The sequence below is a fragment of the Rosa chinensis genome, chromosome 6 (assembly GCF_002994745.2).
Source record: "Rosa chinensis cultivar Old Blush chromosome 6, RchiOBHm-V2, whole genome shotgun sequence".
Classification (NCBI taxonomy): domain Eukaryota; kingdom Viridiplantae; phylum Streptophyta; class Magnoliopsida; order Rosales; family Rosaceae; genus Rosa; species Rosa chinensis.
In genome coordinates this window covers 64345313-64364943 of record NC_037093.1, presented here as the reverse complement: position 1 = coordinate 64364943, position 19631 = coordinate 64345313, and the positions used below count along the sequence as shown (strand labels likewise).

General features: G+C 39.7%; 6 protein-coding genes across 9 annotated transcripts; 5 read left to right on the top strand and 1 right to left on the bottom strand.

The window, feature by feature from the left end:
* Window positions 1-225: 225 nt before the first annotated feature.
* Window positions 226-2857, top strand: LOC112174604 (transcriptional regulator ATRX homolog). The gene is made up of 2 exons (XM_024312403.2): window positions 226-889; window positions 1548-2857. The coding sequence occupies exons 1-2, from the start codon at window positions 400-402 to the stop codon at window positions 2645-2647; spliced, it is 1590 nt and encodes a 529-aa protein (XP_024168171.1). The 5' UTR covers window positions 226-399; the 3' UTR covers window positions 2648-2857.
* On the bottom strand, window positions 2628-5064 carry LOC112174605. The gene is made up of 3 exons (XM_024312405.2): window positions 3946-5064; window positions 3285-3723; window positions 2628-3178 (listed from the first exon to the last, which is right to left on the bottom strand). Exons 1-3 carry the CDS (start codon window positions 4672-4674, stop codon window positions 3042-3044), a joined length of 1305 nt encoding a protein of 434 aa, XP_024168173.1. The 5' UTR covers window positions 4675-5064; the 3' UTR covers window positions 2628-3041.
* Window positions 5065-6287: 1223 nt separating this feature from the next.
* Window positions 6288-6971, top strand: LOC112171767 (pollen receptor-like kinase 1). The gene has a single exon (XM_024308899.2). The coding sequence runs from the start codon at window positions 6288-6290 to the stop codon at window positions 6969-6971; it is 684 nt and encodes a 227-aa protein (XP_024164667.2).
* A 2343-nt stretch (window positions 6972-9314) lies between these two features.
* On the top strand, window positions 9315-12534 carry LOC112173338 (probable LRR receptor-like serine/threonine-protein kinase At4g31250). Its single transcript, XM_024310949.2, has 3 exons — window positions 9315-10136; window positions 10668-11270; window positions 11747-12534. The coding sequence occupies exons 1-3, from the start codon at window positions 9479-9481 to the stop codon at window positions 12418-12420; spliced, it is 1935 nt and encodes a 644-aa protein (XP_024166717.1). The 5' UTR covers window positions 9315-9478; the 3' UTR covers window positions 12421-12534.
* A 1670-nt stretch (window positions 12535-14204) lies between these two features.
* Window positions 14205-16686, top strand: LOC112172945 (ribonuclease H2 subunit B). Of its 4 annotated transcripts, none has more exons than XR_005802215.1 (10): window positions 14205-14383; window positions 14465-14524; window positions 14695-14796; window positions 14881-14957; window positions 15077-15200; window positions 15376-15440; window positions 15626-15695; window positions 15969-16044; window positions 16181-16269; window positions 16383-16686. XR_005802215.1 is itself a non-coding variant. In XM_024310458.2 (10 exons), exons 1-10 carry the CDS (start codon window positions 14335-14337, stop codon window positions 16503-16505), a joined length of 840 nt encoding a protein of 279 aa, XP_024166226.1. In that variant the 5' UTR covers window positions 14205-14334; the 3' UTR covers window positions 16506-16686. The 4 variants fall into 4 exon arrangements, 2 of the variants coding, with proteins under 2 accessions (XP_024166226.1, XP_024166225.1); XR_005802214.1 differs by having other exon boundaries at window positions 16377-16510; XM_024310458.2 differs by having other exon boundaries at window positions 16176-16269.
* A 344-nt stretch (window positions 16687-17030) lies between these two features.
* On the top strand, window positions 17031-19625 carry LOC112172944 (probable nucleoredoxin 3). Its single transcript, XM_024310456.2, has 4 exons — window positions 17031-17258; window positions 17985-18101; window positions 18309-18788; window positions 18880-19625. Exons 2-4 carry the CDS (start codon window positions 18030-18032, stop codon window positions 19459-19461), a joined length of 1134 nt encoding a protein of 377 aa, XP_024166224.1. The 5' UTR covers window positions 17031-17258; window positions 17985-18029; the 3' UTR covers window positions 19462-19625.
* Window positions 19626-19631: the final 6 nt, after the last annotated feature.

Here is a 19631-nt window from a genome sequence, read left to right as displayed (position 1 = left end):
AATTAAAGTTGACACATACATTACACATATAACACATGTATTGTAATTTTAAGCACGTTTTTTCAAGAAGTAAAACCTTCATAACAAACCCTATGCTATTGTTGAACATGAACATGAACATGACAATTCGGTTCACACAATCTCGCATTCAGAGTTTCAAACTACATAGTCGCCGTGTAGTTTGGGCATCCATGTGTACTTTGCAGCTTAGGAAATATCAAAATTATAAGCCCAAAATGAATCAGCCCAGTCCAATCAAAGCAAACCGTTCCGGGCCTGGGCCCAAAAAACTGTATAATCAGGCCGGCCCGATATCTGATTCCAAACCAAAAGCGAGTACGCGAGCATTTCAGTCATAGCTCAGTGAGGCTCTCGAAATCGGAGCACCAAAATCTGGAAATGAAAGGAGAGCAAACCCAACCGGAGTTTCACCACTCAAATAGCGGCGGCTCCGGCAGCCGGCGAACTCGTTCTCAGGTAGCACCGGACTGGACCGAAACGGATTTACTCATCCTGGTGAACGAGGTCACCGCCGTCGAAGCCGATTGCCGGAAAGAGTTCTCGTCCTTCCAGAAATGGAAGATCGTCGCGCAAAACTGCACCGCTCTGGGCGTGCCTCGGTCTCTGGACCAGTACCGCCGCAAGTGGGAGGCGCTGCTCCACGACTACAAGATCATCGACCACTGGAATTCACAGTCGAGAGCTTCTGCTTCGTACTGGGCTCTGGAGAGTGATAGGAGGAAGCAGTTTGGGCTTCCGCGGAGTTTCGATCACGAGCTTTTCAAAGCCATTGGCGGCTATGAGAAGGTGCGGGAGAATCAGTCGGATACGGAGGAAGGTGAGGCTGAGGCTGACGTGGCTGATGAATATGAAGAAGCTGTGGAACCAGGTATGGTGTTACTCTTCCAAAACGGCATCGTTTGGTGTTGTGAGAATCATGTCATTGTCAATTTTAGCTATGAGTGTGATCTGTTTTGTGCTGTGCTGCTATGTTCGTTTATTAGGCAATGAGTGACAGTTACGGCCTAGTTAGTTCTGATGAATTTATGACAATGCGGTTAATGTTTCGGTGAAAAAGACGTTGAGAATGTAGTTCTTGAAAGCACATTCTCTGTTTGCTTCAGTCCTTCATTTTTTGAAGAGCTGTTGACTTGCATTGAATGCTGAATGGATGTTTACTTTTTATAGTATGCTTTGTACATGAGTACATCAACCCATTATTTGGGAAAACGTTTACTTAAATGGGAGGTTCAGATTAAGCCTAAACCGATATACATATCCACTTACTAGTTCGTTATCTTCTTCTGTACAAATTACTATTGATTATTTTATACCAAATGTGCATGCCATTTGTGGATTCTATATACTCGTGGGAGATGCAGGGAAGGGTTTAGGTGGTTGAATTTGATAGTAAAATTGCTGGCCTTTTGAGTTATGGCTTGATGAATGAATTGTAATTAGGTTTTAATGGTGTTGTGTTCAAGCTTGAAGCCATGAAAAAGTATAATAAGCAGCTTATTGGTCTTATGATTATCATGTATTATTAGAGTCCAAGAGGAGAAGGCGACCGTCAACGCAGCAGAAATGGAGTCCAATTCAAAATCCAGCAAGGAGGTCTATGGTTAAAAAGCCTGTACAGAAACCTCATCAGACTCGTGCAGAAGAAAGGCATGTACAAAAACCTCGCCATTCTCATGCCGCAGAAAAGCCTGTACAAAAGGCTTGTCAAACGCATGTGGAGGATAAGTCTGTACAAAAGACTCGTCCAATGCGTGTAGAAGAAAAGACCATTGTAAAGCCAGTTCAAACCCATGTGGCGGAAAAGCCTGGCGAGACCCATGCAGAAGAAAAGCCTCGCCAGACCCATGAGGAAGGAGAACCTGTTGAAAAGGCTCGCCAAACTCATGCACAAGAGAAGCCTGTAGAAAAGCCTCCCCAAACTCATGCAAAAGAAAAGCCTCACCAAACCCATGAGGAAGAGTCTTACCAAATTAATGCGGAAGGAAAGCCTGTAAAAAATCCTCCCAAAATCCAGGCAGAAGAAAATGTAGTAGGTAAGTCTTGCCAAAGTCATGTGGAAGGGAAGCCTGTAGAAAAGCCTCACCAAACCCATGCAGAAGAAAAGCATGTGGAAAGCTGCCTAGAAGCAATTCCTATGGAGAACTTGGCAGAAGAAAAGCCTCACCAAACCCATTCACAAGAAAAGCCGGTGGGAAGCTGCTTAGATGCTATTCCTACGAAGATGGCAGAAGAAGTGCCTCAGAAAAGCTGTGTGAAGAAAAAACATAAGGCCTCAGAAGAACAGCCTGGGGGAAGCTGCTTAGAAGTCATTCCTATGAAGAGCATGGCAGAAAAAAAGACTCTGAAAAGCAGTCTGAAGAGGAAGCAACAAAGTACTCAAATGGAAGAGAAGATAACGGGCATTGAAGAACAGAAGCAAATCATGGCTATGAAGTTGCAGTGGAGTGCAGAACTCATCCGTGCTATTGTCACCGAGAATGCAGACCATGAGGCTGCTGATGAGAAGAGCATGAAGGACCTCCAAGCTGATTTAGTTAGGCGTCAAGGGGACCAGGTTATCGCATGCCTGGCAGATATTGTGAAGACTCTTAACCAGGTTCATCGTCTTGTCCAGGAACGTAAATAGTCTTTCTTGATCTCTTATATTTTTTTTATTTTTTTTTTTGGGCTAACTGAATGTGAATATTTTAATGGTTTTGACGCCCTAAATTGGTCGTGTAAAATGCTAATTTATCATTGGTTGTAGCTTTTGCTTTGTGGTGTGAGTGTGACTGTCATCCTAGTAAAGGAAGGCGTATGAGATTGTTTACAAAAATGTGTGATTTTCTTAGTGCTCTTTTCGTTTCCAACCTTTACAGTTCTTTCACATTAAGTCCACAAACATGTATACATTCTTACGTTTTGTACATCAAATTATAGGTGCCCTTATTCTATATTCCTGTTGGAAGGGACATGCAAACCCTCCCGGGCAGACAAGAATTAATTAATTAATTGCAAAGTTGTGTAGCAGCTATATCTAATTAAGACAAAACAACTACTTTACTGAGTATCCATAGCACCAGAGAGAACTCGAAGGCGAATATTGTGTGAAGCATCCCTCGATCAAGTGCAAATCCGAACAGCGTGATCCCTCCATGGTTGTGTCCCAAGTATGTCACTGCATGCACACCGTCTAGATGTATAAGCCATCCATTCACATAGTCACTGCAGAACACTTTTAAGCTACTATAGATAAAGAGTAATACTTTTGGAATATCACTGACCTAAAGCTTGCCTGGTTTGGAACGAGGAAGGGTCATGTGGAGAAACAGAAGTGGAAATGTCCGATGAATCATTGTCACTCTCTCCATCACAGCCTCCATTAGCCTCAGGGCTCTGGCGTTTCCCCTGCTTATTGGAATCTAACCCAGCAGCAGATGAACAAGTTAAAAACATATGCCATCTTGTAGCAATTGCAACAATTCCTTGAGCTCTATGTGTCATCCTTGCTGCCTCCATTAAGCACAAAAACAACCCACTTAGCTCAACAGCCGAGCAAACCACAAGGTCACCGGAGTTGAGAAAAGTCTTCTCTGCCTTGGATGCCAGAACCATCAACAAGGCTGCAAATTGGCTGACGGTGCTGGTAAACCAGCACCCAATGATAAAGAATCTGTACCTGTGGCTCGTAACCCACAATTGCTTTCTTATCCTCACATGTTCCTGAAATCAAAGTTTCTCATGTCTATTACGGTATTACCATCGTCATTTTGGTTTAATATAAATGCATAGATTAACACTTGCAAGTAACCACTAAAGTCACTAAACCTTGAAATGTAATGTGATGTTCTCTTGCTAGATTTCTTTCGTAGTATGCTGTAGCTTGTAACTAAACACTTCTAGTAACAGTATCACAATTGCAAGTTAGTGATTGAGAATATATACCTGAAAAATGACTTTAGAATTGGAATCAGACCCTTCAAAGAACTTATGCAACCCTTCGAACCGAAGTATTTGGAGCTCACATGTCAATCGGAAGAGAATACAAACCAGCAAGAACACCCCGGTCCGATAAACCCACGAAGCCAACACCAAAACAAACACAATGGAATTCAACGGGACACTCGGACTCATATATGGCAGTGACACTTTCACGGTGGTGAAGAATAGAATCTTGTGAGCAATCTCGATGAAGAACGAAGGCAAGAGTATGCATACCAAGCACTTGAAGGCCTTATCGACCTCGCGGGTGTATCCCCTCCGGACAGAGAAAGTATCGTCTTCGAGGCCATCAAGGAAGAGGAGCTGCTTGAGGCCGTAATTCCGAAAGAAGGCGGAGAGTGTGAAAAAGGCAATGGCAGCTAACCCAGATTCTGGGAGCTGGACTAGTTTGTTAAAGGAAATGGGGTAGTCATTGGTTGGAAGCTTAAGTGTGAAAGAAGTTAGGATTGGGACGACGAGGGTCAGGAGGATGAAGGTGAAGTAGGAGATAAACTTTCCCAGGTAGGTGGAGTGGTCGAGTGCGCACCATTTGAGGCTGATTTGGAAGTTGGATAGCTCGTCGGGGGGTTTTGGGGATTTTTGAAGTAAGGGTTTGTTTGGCTGATCTGAGTCATTGCTGCTGGAGTTGATGGTGATCATGTGGGTTTTGGGTGAAGTGGTGGAGGGGTTCATGGACGTATGGAGAGGTTTAATGGAAGAGAAAGAAAGTATAAAATGTTTGCAGGTTCGTGAAGGAAGGGAATTGAACAGTGATCTAATTTAGCTGGGAAGAGTGAGAGAGATGTTGCGTGGGATTTAGACGAGAGTATATGATGCATGGGACATGGGTGTAAAGGAAAAGATGGACAAGATCTAGCTAGCTTGTGTTGTTTCTCGTGAGATTAGTTCTACTTCTTTTTGCCTTGTTCTAGAGGTAAGGGAAGTGAGAAGAATAAAGACTTGCTGAAAGAGCTAGCTAGCTAGCTAAGGAAGAGCTTTCAATTTTGTGACAGGGTACTGGTCTCAAACTGCCACACGTGAACTTCAGTATCAATTTACAGGTTGAACAGCCCTAGACACCCATCAAAAACAAACTAAAAAGAAGTTCATGCATCCCAAACCACTTAGCTAGCTACCGAGGAACATATACTTTCATATCATTAATGATATACGTACGATTATGTGTTCATGTCTCTAATCACATGTTGAATCGAAGATATACAGTTCTATGTCTACTTTTTGATCACGTGGTAAGTGTAATGAGGAAAATAAACACTTTTATATCTCGCGATAGAGGAAAATGTACTCTACCATCGCAGATTGTGAGCTATATATTCAACATTTCTTTAGAGCTATGCATGGCGATACACACATGACAATTGGGCTGATTTAATTTCTGCCGTTAGATATATATCCATTAATAATAGTAGAGAAGGTTTGGAGTATACGTCCTGTTTGTGGTATATATGATCTGCATTTTGTCAATTCATACACATAAAACAAATATATATATATATATATATATATTTATATTTATATCATCCCAAAATCTCGGCTGAGGCAACAATGAACTCTCTTTTTTTTGGTCAGATGGCAACAATGAACTTGATCGATTTGTCTCATCATGATTGACAAGAACAGAGGAGCAGATATTGAACAGGTCACACAGCAAGGTCAAGATGTATAATTATAAAGAATTAATTAATTTGTTAGCTACACGTTTGTTGAGAATATATACATCCCACATGGGAAAAATGGGACTTTGCCTATGAGTTTATAAGAGTTTGGGCTACTCTATCCATTGCCAATTAGTTTTGGATGTGAATCTTAGATTACTTTATCATGGTATCAGAGCGGGTTACTCACGTGTGCATGCCTCATTGCTACACAGGCTCCCCGTCACCCAAAGTTGTCCACGTATATGGCTTGAAAATTCGCTACATGTGCGGGGGCGCCGCTACATGAGAAAAATGGGACCTTACTTATGGTATAAGGGTTGGGCCACTCCATATCCATTGCCAATTGGTTTTGGATGTGAAACTTAGATTACTTTATCAAGTGGGAACGAAATCCAACAAAGGCCGGCACTATGATCACACCAGCTCATGATCAAATATATTTTTGTCTTTAGATAGAATGATGGCCTTGAATTTCAGGTTAGGAAATGGTATATATAAGTAGTCATTTCGTTTTCTTGTGAAATATATCATCGAGAATTTCAGGTTAGGAAATGGTATATATAAGTAGTCATTTCGTTTTCTTGTGAAATATATCATCGATGGTCAACTTCTTGATTACTAATAGTCATGGCTCGTAACAAAGCAGCAGCAGCAGCACACAATCAATTGCTGCTATTTCTCTTAGCAATAGTATCATCATGTGTTATCTCATCTTCTAGTGCTGCTAGTGAGGCTGAAACGCTCATCACCTTCAAGAATTCTCTATCCGATACCTCGGCACTAGATAACTGGAATGCTTCTACAAAACCCTGCACCGGGTCCCAGAGCCATTGGACGGGTGTGCAGTGTAACAACGGGAGCGTATCTGGGCTGCAGCTGGAGAAAATGAGCCTAACTGGCCTGATTGACATTGACACGCTCACACAGTTGCCGGCCCTCAAGGCCATAAGCTTCATGAACAACGGCTTTGGAGGTCCACTGCCCGATGTGAAGAGACTTTCACTCCAAGGTCTCTACTTATCCCAGAACCAAGTCTCTGGTGATATCCCGGATGACGCTTTCAGTGGCATGGGTGATACCTTGAAGAAGCTTTACTTGGCCAAAAATGGATTTACGGGGGAGATACCGAGTTCTTTGGTTGATTTGCCTAAGCTCATTGAGTTGGACCTTGGGGATAACCAATTTACAGGGGAGATTCCATATTTTCATCCAGGGGATTGGACGGTGATGAATCTGGCAAACAACAGATTGGAGGGTCAGATTCCGGCATCACTAAGCAACTTAGATGCTGCTGAGTTAGAGGGTAGGTGAATTCATTATCTGACTTTTTTCGTAATGTGATGCGTGTTGAAATTGATAGAGAATGTATTTAACTACACAAGCACAATCATCCATGCACACATGAACTACTGTTCTTCGTTCTTAGCATTCATCTTACGATATGAAAATGATGATTGTTCAACTTTTTAAGATCGATCAGAAGTAGAATTAGGCTCTAAACGTTGGATGGACTAATGTAAAATTTGAGAAATTTTGATTCAATTAATGGATGGAATTTTAATTTTGAAAAATGAAAATTGTGTGCTCATTCAAACTGGAAATGGTGGCTTGTGTGGAAAGCCTCTTAGCCCGTGCAAATCCGTAAAGAAGGAAGGAAGTGACGGTCGAAGAAATGGAGCAGTGAATCTTTACCAAATTTTGAACTTCATTTTTGTAATACTGTACGTTGGAATATAGCTAGCTTTTCCCATTAATGAAATTAACCTGTGTTCTAGGCGAAATTTATAAGCTATAAAATGCATTTTTCTTTGCGACTAATCTTGTTCTTCTATTGTTATGAATTTAAATACACTAACAATCGATGACAAAATTAACTTAATTACCTTAATAATTGACAATTTGACATCAGAATTTAAGTTTTCATTGTTTTCGATAGCAGTTCGACTTGAAATATATATGTTCATGACATTACCCATCAGATCTTATCAATAATATATATACCCGACTCTATATATAGCAAGTTCGATATGTGGGGTTTCTTCTTGAAATTTTCAAAACAACAGCAAAGCAAAACCACACCAGAATTTTGGTTATGGTAAAACTTTCATCAAGATATACTTTCTTGAGTTTCTTCTGTGTACATACATTCCTTCATTCAGAGGATATGCAATTTTTGTTTGTTTGTTTTGGTTTATATATGTACGTGTTTGAGTACCTCCTAATCCTTTGCTTGATTAATTGCTTTTCAGTTTCAGGTTTAGTAACGCCAAACTAAGAATTTATGTGCGGAGGAGAGAACATGATCGAAAAGTCTATACCATGCGAAAACCCAAGAAAAACAACCGGCACATGTTACTTGCTGCCAAGAACCCTAATCTCAGGCATGTCTCCCAGAATCAGGAGTCCAATTAATCGTGCATTCAAATTACGGGTGGTCAAGAAGCCTCAAGTTGGACCACAAAAGAGATAACCTCGACGTAGCAAGGTCAGGAAATCAAAGGATTCAGCTGCTGATCCTTCAGATGGCACCTAGTAGGGAGAACCGATCGAAGATTACCACTTATCCGGCCTCCCCATATATGCACGAGGTTGATGTGTCATAGATGTGGAACAAAAAAGAAATGACTCCTATTTTATGCATATGGAACATATATATATGTCAACTTCAGGACTGAGCAAAAGCAAAGAGCCCAAGAGGCTAGGGCAAAAACTAAATTGGAAACAAAAGTTGCACTCACGTACAACTAGAAAAGCCGCGTGCATGCTAATTGCTAACTAAAATTATAAAATAACTGGTGATTTTGAAAAGACAACTAAGTTTATTAATTGGCCTATTGTTTATAAAACATTACAGGCATTTGCTTCAAGATATGTCGTTGACAGTGTCAAGAAAGATATCATTGTATGATCAGGAAATTGTTGACCGGCCAAGCAATTCGAACTTTCGAAGTTCTCAAGCATAATTTTCTCAACTCATTGTTTCAGCTGTCCTGTGCATCAGCATGTCTATGTAATGAGTTCAATAACATTTCCACAAAGACAAAATACATCCAAAACGTAATTACCTAAGCAAATTACAATGGAGACCAGTAAATTACCTAGTTTGGATTTTTAAAATTTTTGTTCCCAATAGTCTTGAAAGTTCATGAACAAGCTGCACATGTATGTTAATGAGCAGAAAACTAGCTAGGAAACAATATATGTTTGTCTTCAATATATATGGCCAAAATAAACGCAGTTCATGAGTTGGAAACTCATCACGACTCGATCAGTAAACAAATGTATATATATCTTACTCAGTTATATGCAAGGGTGAATGTGATATACGTCATCGATTCTATCTACTCATAATGTTAAAGTCGGCTGAGCCAACAATGATACTTCTGCATCACCATTACCAAGAACAAAACAGCAGTATAACAGCACACACCTAGCTTCAAATATTAAACAATTACACGTTAAAATGATATCCAACAATTTAATTAGTATTAAGAATCATTGCCGGCACCAATCACCAGCTCATAATATTGCATAGAATCACAGACCTTGTCATTCTCGCAAAGCCGACTATTTGTACCTTCACATATTCCCTTCAATCCTGAACCTCCATTTCCTTCTTCTACCCCAACCCTCATTTCATTTCTCATCATTAGGTCTGAAATTCCAACATGAAGAAGTTCCTCTGATACTCCTCTTTTTGATCAAGTACCGCGCGGTATTTGATTCTCTGATATATCTCTTTTTATCAAGAACTGGTACTTGACAGAACAAAATTTTGGTCAGTCCTATTCGGTACTTTCAAACCTTCGATCAATATTATGGCTCATAATAAAGCAGCATATGATCACTGGCTTATCATGCTATGTGTTTTAGTATTTGCTAGTTCATCATGTTCTGCTACTGAAGGTGACACACTCATCAAGTTCAGGACTTCTCTATCCGATACCTCGGCACTAGATAACTGGAATTCTTCTACAAAACCCTGCAACGGTTCCACGAGCCATTGGGCGGGTGTGCTTTGTAACGGCGGGAGAGTATTCGGGCTGCAGCTGCAGAACATGGGCCTAACTGGCCTGATTGACATTGACACGCTCTCTGAGTTGCCGGCCCTCAAGACCATAAGCTTCATGAACAACGGCTTTGGAGGTCCACTGCCCGATGTGAAGAGACTTTCACTCATTAGTGTCTACTTATCCCAGAACCAATTCTCTGGTGATATCCCGGATAATGCTTTCAGTGGCATGGGTGATACCTTGAAGAAAGTTTACTTGGCCAAAAATGGATTTACGGGGAAGATACCGAGTTCTTTGGTTGATTTGCCTAAGCTCATTGAGTTGGACCTTGGGGATAACCAGTTTAGTGGGAAGATACCAAATTTTCAGCCAAGGAACTGGTCGTTGTTAAATCTGGCAAACAACAGATTGGATGGTCGGATTCCGGCATCACTAAGCAATTTAGATGCAGCCGATTTTCAGGGTAAGTGAATTCATCATTTGACTTCTTTCGTACATCTGATGCGTGTTGAAATTAGTAGAGAATGTGTTTAACTACAGAACAATCATCCGTGCACACATGAACTCTTAGCATGCATCTTGAGATATGAAATGATAACTATTCAACCTTTTAAGATGAGAAATAGAGTTAGGGTTTAAACGTTGGATGGACGTAGTGATAATGAAATTTGAGAACTTTTGATTCAATACATTAAATTTTAAAAATTAATGAACGAAGAAAGATGAAAACATGTAGTCAATGCAAGAAAAAAGAAATGAAATCATGCGTTGACACACGAAGATTATGACATGTGCTTCTTTATTGATATCTGATCTTCAACATAAATTTGTTGCAATATATGCAATTCTTTTAATCAAGATTTCTTGCAAGCACGTCTGTCTAACCACTCTAATGATATAGTAGTTATCATATCTATTCTAGTTATATCAAGATTTTATCTTGCAGTTCTTTTAGGGTCTGTAATTTTTATGAGTTACCTTTTTGATCAAGCAGGAAACAAAGGTTTGTGTGGACCGCCTCTTGGCAAGTGCAAGTCCCCAAAGAAGCGACTCCTCGTAATCATAGCCATCATAGTCATCTCAGTGGCTTTACTATTGTGTGTCTTCTGGATAATCACATTAATCAGGCGCAGTCGAGCTCGTCGGACCTGTCAAGCCCAATCGGCCCAACAGGAAAAACCCCAAATGAAGCCGGTAGCCCGTAAAACTCTCGGAGTATTGGAGGCCCAATTACCTGACCTACCGGTGGAAGACGATGAGTACAAAAAGGCAGAAAAAGGAGGGGAGTTGCATTTTGTGAGAAAGGACAGAGAGAGGTTTGAGGTGCAAGAACTACTTAGGGCACCAGCTGAGGTTTTGGGGAGTGGGAGCTTTGGGTCGTCTTACAAGGCTGGTCTTATGAGTGGGTCTATGGTTGTGAAGAGGTTTAGGGATATGAACAGAGTTGGGAGAGATGATTTCTATGATCACATGAGTAGGATTGGAAGGTTGTCACACCCTAATCTGCTCCCACTCGTTGCATTCTATTACATGAAAGAAGAAAAGCTCTTGGTTCATGACTTTGCTCTAAACGGAAGCTTGGCTAGTCATCTCCATGGTACGTGCATACAATATATTACACGATTTGCATCACATTACTAATCACAACTACATTTCCTAATTTCTAAGCATGAGATCGAGAATTTCTATATATAATTCATTTATGCATATGGACAAATATAACACTACATTTACGTACCTAAGAGGAACCCATGAGATTCAGGTACACATAGTTTATTTGTACAAATGTATACATTATTGTTACAAGTAGTCAAGTCCCTATTGCGAGAAAGATTTGTAGCTAGAAGATTTGTTTATTCTTTGTGTCGGTCTACTTTATAATTACTTTCTACTATTTCACATTTTCAAAACAATACTATATTCTCATATAACACGCTCTAAACCTTAATCTCTCGCATTACTAATAAAGTAATAATTAATGAGAACTCAATGTAGTCAAATTCCATTGGTGATCACATCTCTTGTTCATCATACTAAACCTAACATGTTTGATAATTTTGTGCATTTTTTCAGCCAAGCGAGCCCCGGGACAGCCAGGACTCGACTGGCCAACCCGCCTGATGATCATAAAAGGAGTAGCAAGAGGCCTAGGCTACCTCTACAAAGAGTTCCCAGGCCTGCCTGTCCCCCACGGCCACCTGAAGTCCTCCAACGTCCTCCTCGACCACAATCTCAACCCGGTCCTAGCCGAATACGCCCTAATCCCTGTCATCAACAAAGACCACGCCCACAAGTTCATGGTCGCCTACAAATCCCCCGAGTACTCCCAAACCGGACGCACCTCCAAGAAGACCGACGTGTGGAGCCTCGGCATCCTCATCTTCGAAATGCTGACCGGAAAGTTCCCCGCAAACTACCTCCAACAGGGCAAGAGGGCCAACGCTGACCTCGCCAGCTGGGTCAACTCGGTGGTCAGGGAGGAGTGGACCGGCGAGGTTTTCGATAAAGACATGAAGGGTACCAAGAATGGAGAAGGCGAGATGCTGAAGCTGTTGAAGATAGGGATGTGCTGCTGTGAGAGTAGTGTTGAAGGGAGGTGGGATTGGAGAGAGGCGGTGGATAAGATCGAGGAGTTGCAGGAGAGGGACAGTGAGGATGAAGACTACTCGTCGTACGCGAGTGATGGGGATGTGTACTCATCGAGGGCTGTGACTGACGATGACTTCTCCTTCTCGGTTGCAGCTTGATGAAGGTTTAAATGGTTGGAATATTAGGACTTGGATTATTATTCTTGTTATACATTTGCTCGCTAATGTGAGCTAGCTAGCTAGTTAAGGAATAACAATGGAAGAAGAGGACAAACGGGAATATAGGATTTTTGTTTTTCCTAGTTTTTAATTTTATTCGGGTAGCTAGGCTTTTTTTTGCATGGTTCATCTTTATTTATGTGAATTATGAAATATGAAAAAAGAGAATAATCGATCTGTAAGGGCAAAAATCCTTTTTAAGTTCTTTGCACGTCGTTGTTTATCAAGAACGATAATCTATTTTGAATTTGAGCATATAGATCTTAGCAAATATGAGTTACAAACAGAGCAAAGCGGTTGGCTAAATGACTGATCATAGATGTTTAAGCAGGTTTGGGGTTGAAGATCACTATGCAAAATATTTAAGGTTTTCGATGGATATTATACGTTTAGGATAATAATATTTATATCAAGTGAGGTTAACCATATTTATGTTTAATGAGGGGTAAGGATGTTTGTTTTTTATTATAGCGAAGACAAAAGGTAAAGGACAATAGACCTAAATCACAACTAAACTTGACTTAAATAAGCCTAATATATAAATCAGATTTCATAAAAGGATCGATATCAGCAGGGGAGAGCTAAAGAATCTACATCCAAACTCATAACCATGACCAATGTTTGCTAATAATCAGCCACTAAATTACACTCTCTATATACATGGATGAGGGACACATTCTAATTCTGACTCAAAAGCTCATGACAGTTTTCCAGAAGTCTATAAAGAGGATGAAAATGATCGATGATGGAGAGAACCAACTGACTGCAACAAGTGAATTCATTTCTATTTCCAACAATTAATAACCATTCTGCCAAGCCATTTTCATACCTTTCAGATGCCCCCAGATTTCAACTTCAAGAACTTGACCAATGCCCAACTTGACAAAAAATTCATTTATCTATTCACCCCTATCATTTTTCTTAAAACATATATATAGTCTCAATATCTTTATACAAACTGCCATAAATATTTAATTTAAGTCAATCCTTAGTTGAAAATTGCCAACAAAGATGATACACATGTTGTGGATCTTTAGAGTGGGCAACCTTATTTACTTCAAAGTATTGGTGAATAATTAAAGATCCAAACTGAAAATTTGTTTTGAATCAAAATATGGCTGCACCTACATTTCCATATATACCAAAGCCCTATAGTAAAATAGCAACACAAAGGGAGAGTGTAAGTGGAGGAGAACTCACTTGATGAACATGAAAAATTTTGATCCAAGTTTTTCTTACAATTTTCTAAAGTTGAACAAAAAAAATTGTATAAAAAAAATGAGTCAAAATTTTCGAGGTATATCACTTGGAGGAGCTCATAAAAAATATGTTTACCAATGATGATGTTATAGTACAAGGAAATTTCAAGAAATTTTTTTGGCATGCAACGAGTGCTTGCATGACACGCGTAAAGTGTCAAACCATCGATTTAGAGGTATTATAGATTTACATTAAATGAACAAAAGATCATACTTTAGGGTTAGTCTAACTAATTATATAAGAACTCGTTTTTCTCATTTAAGCTTATTAATCCAACTAACTCGCAACCAGAATTCCATGTGAAAAAAGATTTAAACTCGAAATCTCATTCACCATTTATTCACCAATACAATTAGATCAACTAAACATCAACAAGGAAAGTCTCTAAGAAAGCAAAGCAAAAAAAAGAAAAGAAAAAAAAGACTCTTTTGATATAAAGAAAAAAAGAAAAAGAAAAGAAAGTCGGGAATGACCCCCGGGTGAACGTATCAAATCGGTTCCCTCCCTCGCGCGCCTTTTGGTCTCACTCCGCCGTCACTTGCTCTCTAAACCTCACCGATTAGGGTTTAAGAGGCCGCCAAAAGTTTCAATTTCATGGCTTGGTGGCAAGGTTTCGATGAAACTCGTCTTCTCATAGCAGCTGGTAACTTTTCACTTCCACACTTACTGTGCTTCATTTCAATCAATTCTTTCATTCTTACCATCTCTTTCGCTAACTCCGCAGATCCTCCTGTAGCCGGAGACGGCGCCGGACAATTGATTTCGCTCCGCCACCCAAAATCCGGTACTGCACTTTTGACAAGTTTAGCATGTTCAAATAAAGAGTACTCCTTTTTCGTTAAAGCATCAAATTTTGGTTTATAATCTTACATTATTGATTTGGGGGCTAAATAGAATATGTTTGGGATCAGGAAATTCGGTTATCTAATTTTTTGTTTTTTGAATTTTGTTCAGGAAACACAATGTGCTGTGTTTTAGTTGATGGGATGCTCCAGGAACTTAATTGGTTCAGGCAGTCCTACAGTTCTTGGTTTCTTGGAGACTATGTTTCTGAGGGTGGGTGCTTTTGCTTTTGTCTTCCATTGTTGTTTAGTGTAGTGTTTTGTTCATTGCCTAACCTTTTGTTGTAATTCTGTTCAGATGGTGGGATATATACCGCCACTCGTGTTGATCCTGTTTTCGTTTTGTTGCCCATTTTTGAGGAAGCTAGAATGAAGGTAATAGAATTCTTATGGCCTATTTATGAATCTTGTTGTGTTATTCTGAAAGACTGAAACTATATGTATATGCATGCCCCTTAATGTTAGTGGTACCTACATTCGTTTAATAATTGCAGAAAGGGGACGATCCTGGGAAGTACAGGCCATTGGATGAGATAATCTTCGTTGATGGCTATCCCGGATATCAGCAACTACTGTCCATTGCTGAGGACTCTATGCAAGTAGTTTGTGAAATCAAAGGTGACCTACTACCCCATACACTTCTAATGTGAAATTTCAGTGAAGCTGGAGAATCAACAAGCAGTTAACATGCACTTTATCATGTTTACTTCTTTTAGGGTCAATTCTTATAATGGGATGTGTTATACTTTTCAAGTGGATAAAGTTTCCTTTCTGTTGCTTTCTGTATCTGCAGAAATTGATTCCTCCAAATATTTTAGGCTTGACGACTCCAAGGTTCTGGCTTGGTTGTACCACAAGGTTCTTCTCAACTGACTTCAAGTAATTTTGATGTTTGATGATGTAAAATTGTTGGAGTATCTATTACCATTGTTAGTATCTGGATATGTGACCTTATTCTTTGTTAAACCACAATGAAAACTTTATCCTTTTATTGTGGTTGGGGTCGTTGTAAGTTTTTATAACACAAATGTTATGAGATGCAGGCATGCCAGCTAAAACAGAGGCTATCCACGTTGGACAGTAATTATGCTGCAAGGGAAGAAGAGCATAGATGTACGATTTCAGTGAGAAAACAATTTATATACAACTTTTATGTCTTTCTAGTGTCAATTAGAAATTCATCAGCCTAATGTCGAAATGAGCAAAATGAACTTTAGTTGATAGTAAGAGATGTTATGAGTTGTATATGAGATATATGTAGTTGGTGCTTGAGCGCTCCTTAAATTCTGCTCTGCTAAAACCCTTGTTAATAAGCATGCGAGTCATTCCAGTTTGACATGAAAGTCTATTTTCTTGTTCATTAATTCACCCTCATTGCTGGTGCAGTGGCTGATGCGGTTTCAATATTGGGGGAATACCTGAAGGATGAGCCCTGGTTGAAGCTTTTGTGTGACCGTTTGAGGTATTGCCTCAAAAAGGGTTTACGTATATTCATAAATCTAGCACTTTCGGATTGGGAACAAATGCATACATCTTGTTGGTGGATTCACTCTTTTTGAAATGCATTAACTGAGTTACTGAATGTGATTTCAGGATAGATTTACCAGAGGCACCAAAAAAAGCACCAGATGCTGAAACTCTCCCAACTGCCAACGAAAGTAGCCCAGGGATTTGGAATGGTTCACAGGTATGATAGCCATCTTACTGTTCGGAAAACCGGTGATTATCAGTTTGTTGGCATTGTTGATTTTGGATTAATTCTGGTTCTGTATTCCCATGTTATTAATTTGCCGGGAAAAGAGCAAGAGTGACAATAAGGTTACTACCAGAGCTGCTGGAAGGCAAGCTAAAAAGATCAAACTGGAGACTGGATCACATAACATCAGAGACATGTTCACTAGGGCCTCATCAAGTAAGAAGTGAATCAATTCGAAATGGAACACAGTTGTAAATCCTGAGATTCGTTCATCATGACCAGAATTTGTAAACCATTTTCATTAGCAACTTGTATTCCTTTAGCATTCATAACATAGCTGCTGCAATTGTAATGTCATCGACTGCACTGTTTGTGTCAAAGTCAAGCAAACTCAAGTTTTTATATCCACTGTACATTGAAAACCTAATTAGTGAGGTGAGGTTGATGGAGACATGGCAATTATCAATTGTATCCTTCTGGCCCACAAGGGGTTCTATTGGCTATTTCTTGCTGGGTTGGATAGGATTTTTTTTCTTGGAAACCCAATTTGTTTCGAGGGGAAACGGTGATCAAGTCGGCCTTCATATAGCCCACCTTATCTCATCAGATCAAACGGTGGAATAAATTCTGAACCTTCGTCTAAATTATAGCAAATTTAAGCTAAATACCAAACAGTATGTATGACTTTTAGTATTATCTTTTAATTAGATTTTTACGCCAAAGCATACCCTTGTTAAGAATCTAATATCTAACAAATTGGATATACCTTCTAATATGACTAGGTTTATTCTGGTCGCTTGTAGTCCCCGATTCCTTGGGGTTTACGATCTCTTTCCAACCTTCCTAGTGGAGTTGTGGGTTGTTATATTCGTATCTGACACTTCTCATGCATAAAGTACAGGTTGAAAGGCAGGGAAGAAGAATAAGGAATATACAATCTTTCTCTCAAGCAGAAGATTGAGAATCCACAGCTCCGTAAGGTACCCTATTGCTCTACTTTGATGCACTTCAATCTCTAAAATCAAAAGCGCAAATCATTATCCAAAGGAGGGCGGGCAAGTGAATTAAGAGTAGGATAGGTTTAAGGTTCGATTCCCTCAATATTCGACAAAAACATGTTTATGTTCATATTTCTGATGAATACTTAATCTGTTTATTGGGATTTCCATAAGCAGTGTTTTGTGTTCTTTAACAATCCACCATTACTCTAAGTTGATGGGATTGAAGGGTCAAATTTACTAGGCAATCAACTAGAACAATTATGAATACGTGCTGATTCTCTATGGCTGCAACTTCATTCTTCCCTTTTATCTAGAACCCACTTCAGGAATGTAGCCTCATGGGCTGTACTTGAACCATTTGTTCTAAGATTCTAAAAGGCTTAATGTGCATGGTAACGTCATGGCTATTTAGTCTAGGGTGTCATTTATAGACTAGCATGGCCAGTTACAAAGGATTTCTGATATCTTTCCTCTAATTGGGAACATTTTCGGAGAATAATCGACTTCGAATCGATTCTTGGTGTCCAAGTCATAAATTCCTTTTCGTCATGGAATATATATATATATATGAAGCATCTTTCACCTCCCAAAGTTTGTAGAAAACTAGAAAGCCCTTGTACTACAAACCATAGATTCTTTTGCAAAGTCTTGTTACTTTTGTGAATGTCACTCTTTTTGTTTCCCTTACACATCATTGTTTTTCAGGAAATATAAAAGAAAGGTGGAGATCATAGTTTGCTTATAGTTTTGATGGATAGCACCAACATAGTAACCGTCCTGGAATCCGAAGGAGTTGAGTTCCTTCTATCTGGTGAAAGAAAGGTAGTCTCCACATGCCTATTTAGTTTGCTTCCTTGGTTTCTAAATTATTTCAATTTTAAGGAACTTTCGTATTTTGGTGTCTTAGCTTCAAGTTCTTGCTCAAACCATTGTATGCTTAGCAAAGGAGGGCTTCAATGCTATAGGTGAAGTTCTTAGCTTGGTTGTGATACTAAAATAGATTCTTATTTTAATTCTGAGATTAATTAGGTACCCTTGTCATCATGCAATGGGAAGACAGTATGCCTCCTCTTCTCTGCAAATTGGTGTAGGCCTTGCAAGGCTCTGACTCCTCAGCTTGTGAGACTTTATGATACCCTTAGATATGATGGCAAAGATCTTGAGATTATTTTGGTCTCCTTCGACCCCGACGAGGACAAATTCAATGAACACTTCAAGTGCATGCCATGGCTGGCAGTCCCATTCGATGTAAACCTGCATAAAAGATTGAGTGACATATACCATGTTGATCGGATCCCATCACTTGTTCCATTGAGTTCAGATGGGATATCAATTGAGGAAGATTTGATTGGACTTATTGAAGACTATGGTGCTGAGGCATTTCCATTCACTAGGAAGAGAAGAGAGGAATTAAGGGCAATAGATGATGCAAAGCGTGATGGTGGAAAACTTGAAGAGCTTCTGGCACATCAAGGAAGAAACTATCTCATGTCTAGGGATGGTAGAGAGGTATATATACGTATTTTACTGCTTATTTCAAATGTTTCTGATGGCTTACTTGGGCCAAAAGAACTGACACATGTTTTTGACCATTTCGCAGATATCAGTATCCGAACTTGTTGGCAAAACCATAGGCCTTTACTTTGGTGCACACTGGAGTCCTCCTTGCCGTGCTTTCACTTCCAAGCTCATAGAAGCGTACAGTGAGCTTATGACATCCAACGATGAATTCTTTGAAATCATTTTCGTCTCCACAGATCGAGACCTCAAAGAATTCGAACTAAACATATGCACCATGCCATGGCTTGCCATCCCCTACCATGATAAAACAAGACAAGACCTTTGCCGAATCTTTAACATTAAAGAGATTCCGGCTTTGGTTCTAATTGGACCAGATGGGAAGGCTGTTAGCACAAAGGGGAGGGCTTTGATCTCTTTGTATGGCGCAAAAGCTTTTCCATTTACAGAGTTGAGGATCAAAGAGCTTGAAGCAGCCTTGGTAAAAGAAAGAGAGGGATTGCCTCCTCAAGTGAAGGATAAAAAGCATGACCATATGCTGAAGTTGGACATGGCCAAAGCATATGTATGTGATTTTTGCAAGAAGCAAGGGAGGTTCTGGGCATTTTCGTGTGATGTTTGTGACTATGACCTTCATCCAACTTGCGTAGATAAGTCATTTTAAAAAGCCTTTGAATGAAGTGCAAGAATCAAGATTGGTTCTGGGATTTTTTTGTCATCTGTGTCACTATGATCTTCATCCAACTTGTGTAGGAAAGTCATCTCAAGAACTATGTCACTTATGGGAAGTGTAAATTTATTGAATAATGAAGATTGGCTACTCTGAAATTATTT

Coding starts and splice junctions, on each gene's coding strand:
- LOC112171767 (XM_024308899.2), top strand. CDS start 6,288: ATGGCTCGTAACAAAGCAGCAGCAGCAGCACACAATCAATTGCTGCTA.
- LOC112172944 (XM_024310456.2), top strand. CDS start 18,030: ATGGATAGCACCAACATAGTAACCGTCCTGGAATCCGAAGGAGTTGAG. Junction 18,102..18,308: donor TTCTATCTGGTGAAAGAAAG/GTAGTCTCCACA, acceptor GAGATTAATTAG/GTACCCTTGTCATCATGCAA. Junction 18,789..18,879: donor TGTCTAGGGATGGTAGAGAG/GTATATATACGT, acceptor ACCATTTCGCAG/ATATCAGTATCCGAACTTGT.
- LOC112173338 (XM_024310949.2), top strand. CDS start 9,479: ATGGCTCATAATAAAGCAGCATATGATCACTGGCTTATCATGCTATGT. Junction 10,137..10,667: donor AGATGCAGCCGATTTTCAGG/GTAAGTGAATTC, acceptor TTGATCAAGCAG/GAAACAAAGGTTTGTGTGGA. Junction 11,271..11,746: donor CTTGGCTAGTCATCTCCATG/GTACGTGCATAC, acceptor GCATTTTTTCAG/CCAAGCGAGCCCCGGGACAG.
- LOC112174605 (XM_024312405.2), bottom strand. CDS start 4,674: ATGAACCCCTCCACCACTTCACCCAAAACCCACATGATCACCATCAAC. Junction 3,724..3,945: donor ATTCTAAAGTCATTTTTCAG/GTATATATTCTC, acceptor CTTTGATTTCAG/GAACATGTGAGGATAAGAAA. Junction 3,179..3,284: donor CCAAACCAGGCAAGCTTTAG/GTCAGTGATATT, acceptor GTGTGCATGCAG/TGACATACTTGGGACACAAC.
- LOC112174604 (XM_024312403.2), top strand. CDS start 400: ATGAAAGGAGAGCAAACCCAACCGGAGTTTCACCACTCAAATAGCGGC. Junction 890..1,547: donor TGAAGAAGCTGTGGAACCAG/GTATGGTGTTAC, acceptor ATGTATTATTAG/AGTCCAAGAGGAGAAGGCGA.
- LOC112172945 (XM_024310457.2), top strand. CDS start 14,335: ATGGCTTGGTGGCAAGGTTTCGATGAAACTCGTCTTCTCATAGCAGCT. Junction 14,958..15,076: donor TTGAGGAAGCTAGAATGAAG/GTAATAGAATTC, acceptor TAATAATTGCAG/AAAGGGGACGATCCTGGGAA. Junction 15,201..15,375: donor AGTAGTTTGTGAAATCAAAG/GTGACCTACTAC, acceptor CTGTATCTGCAG/AAATTGATTCCTCCAAATAT.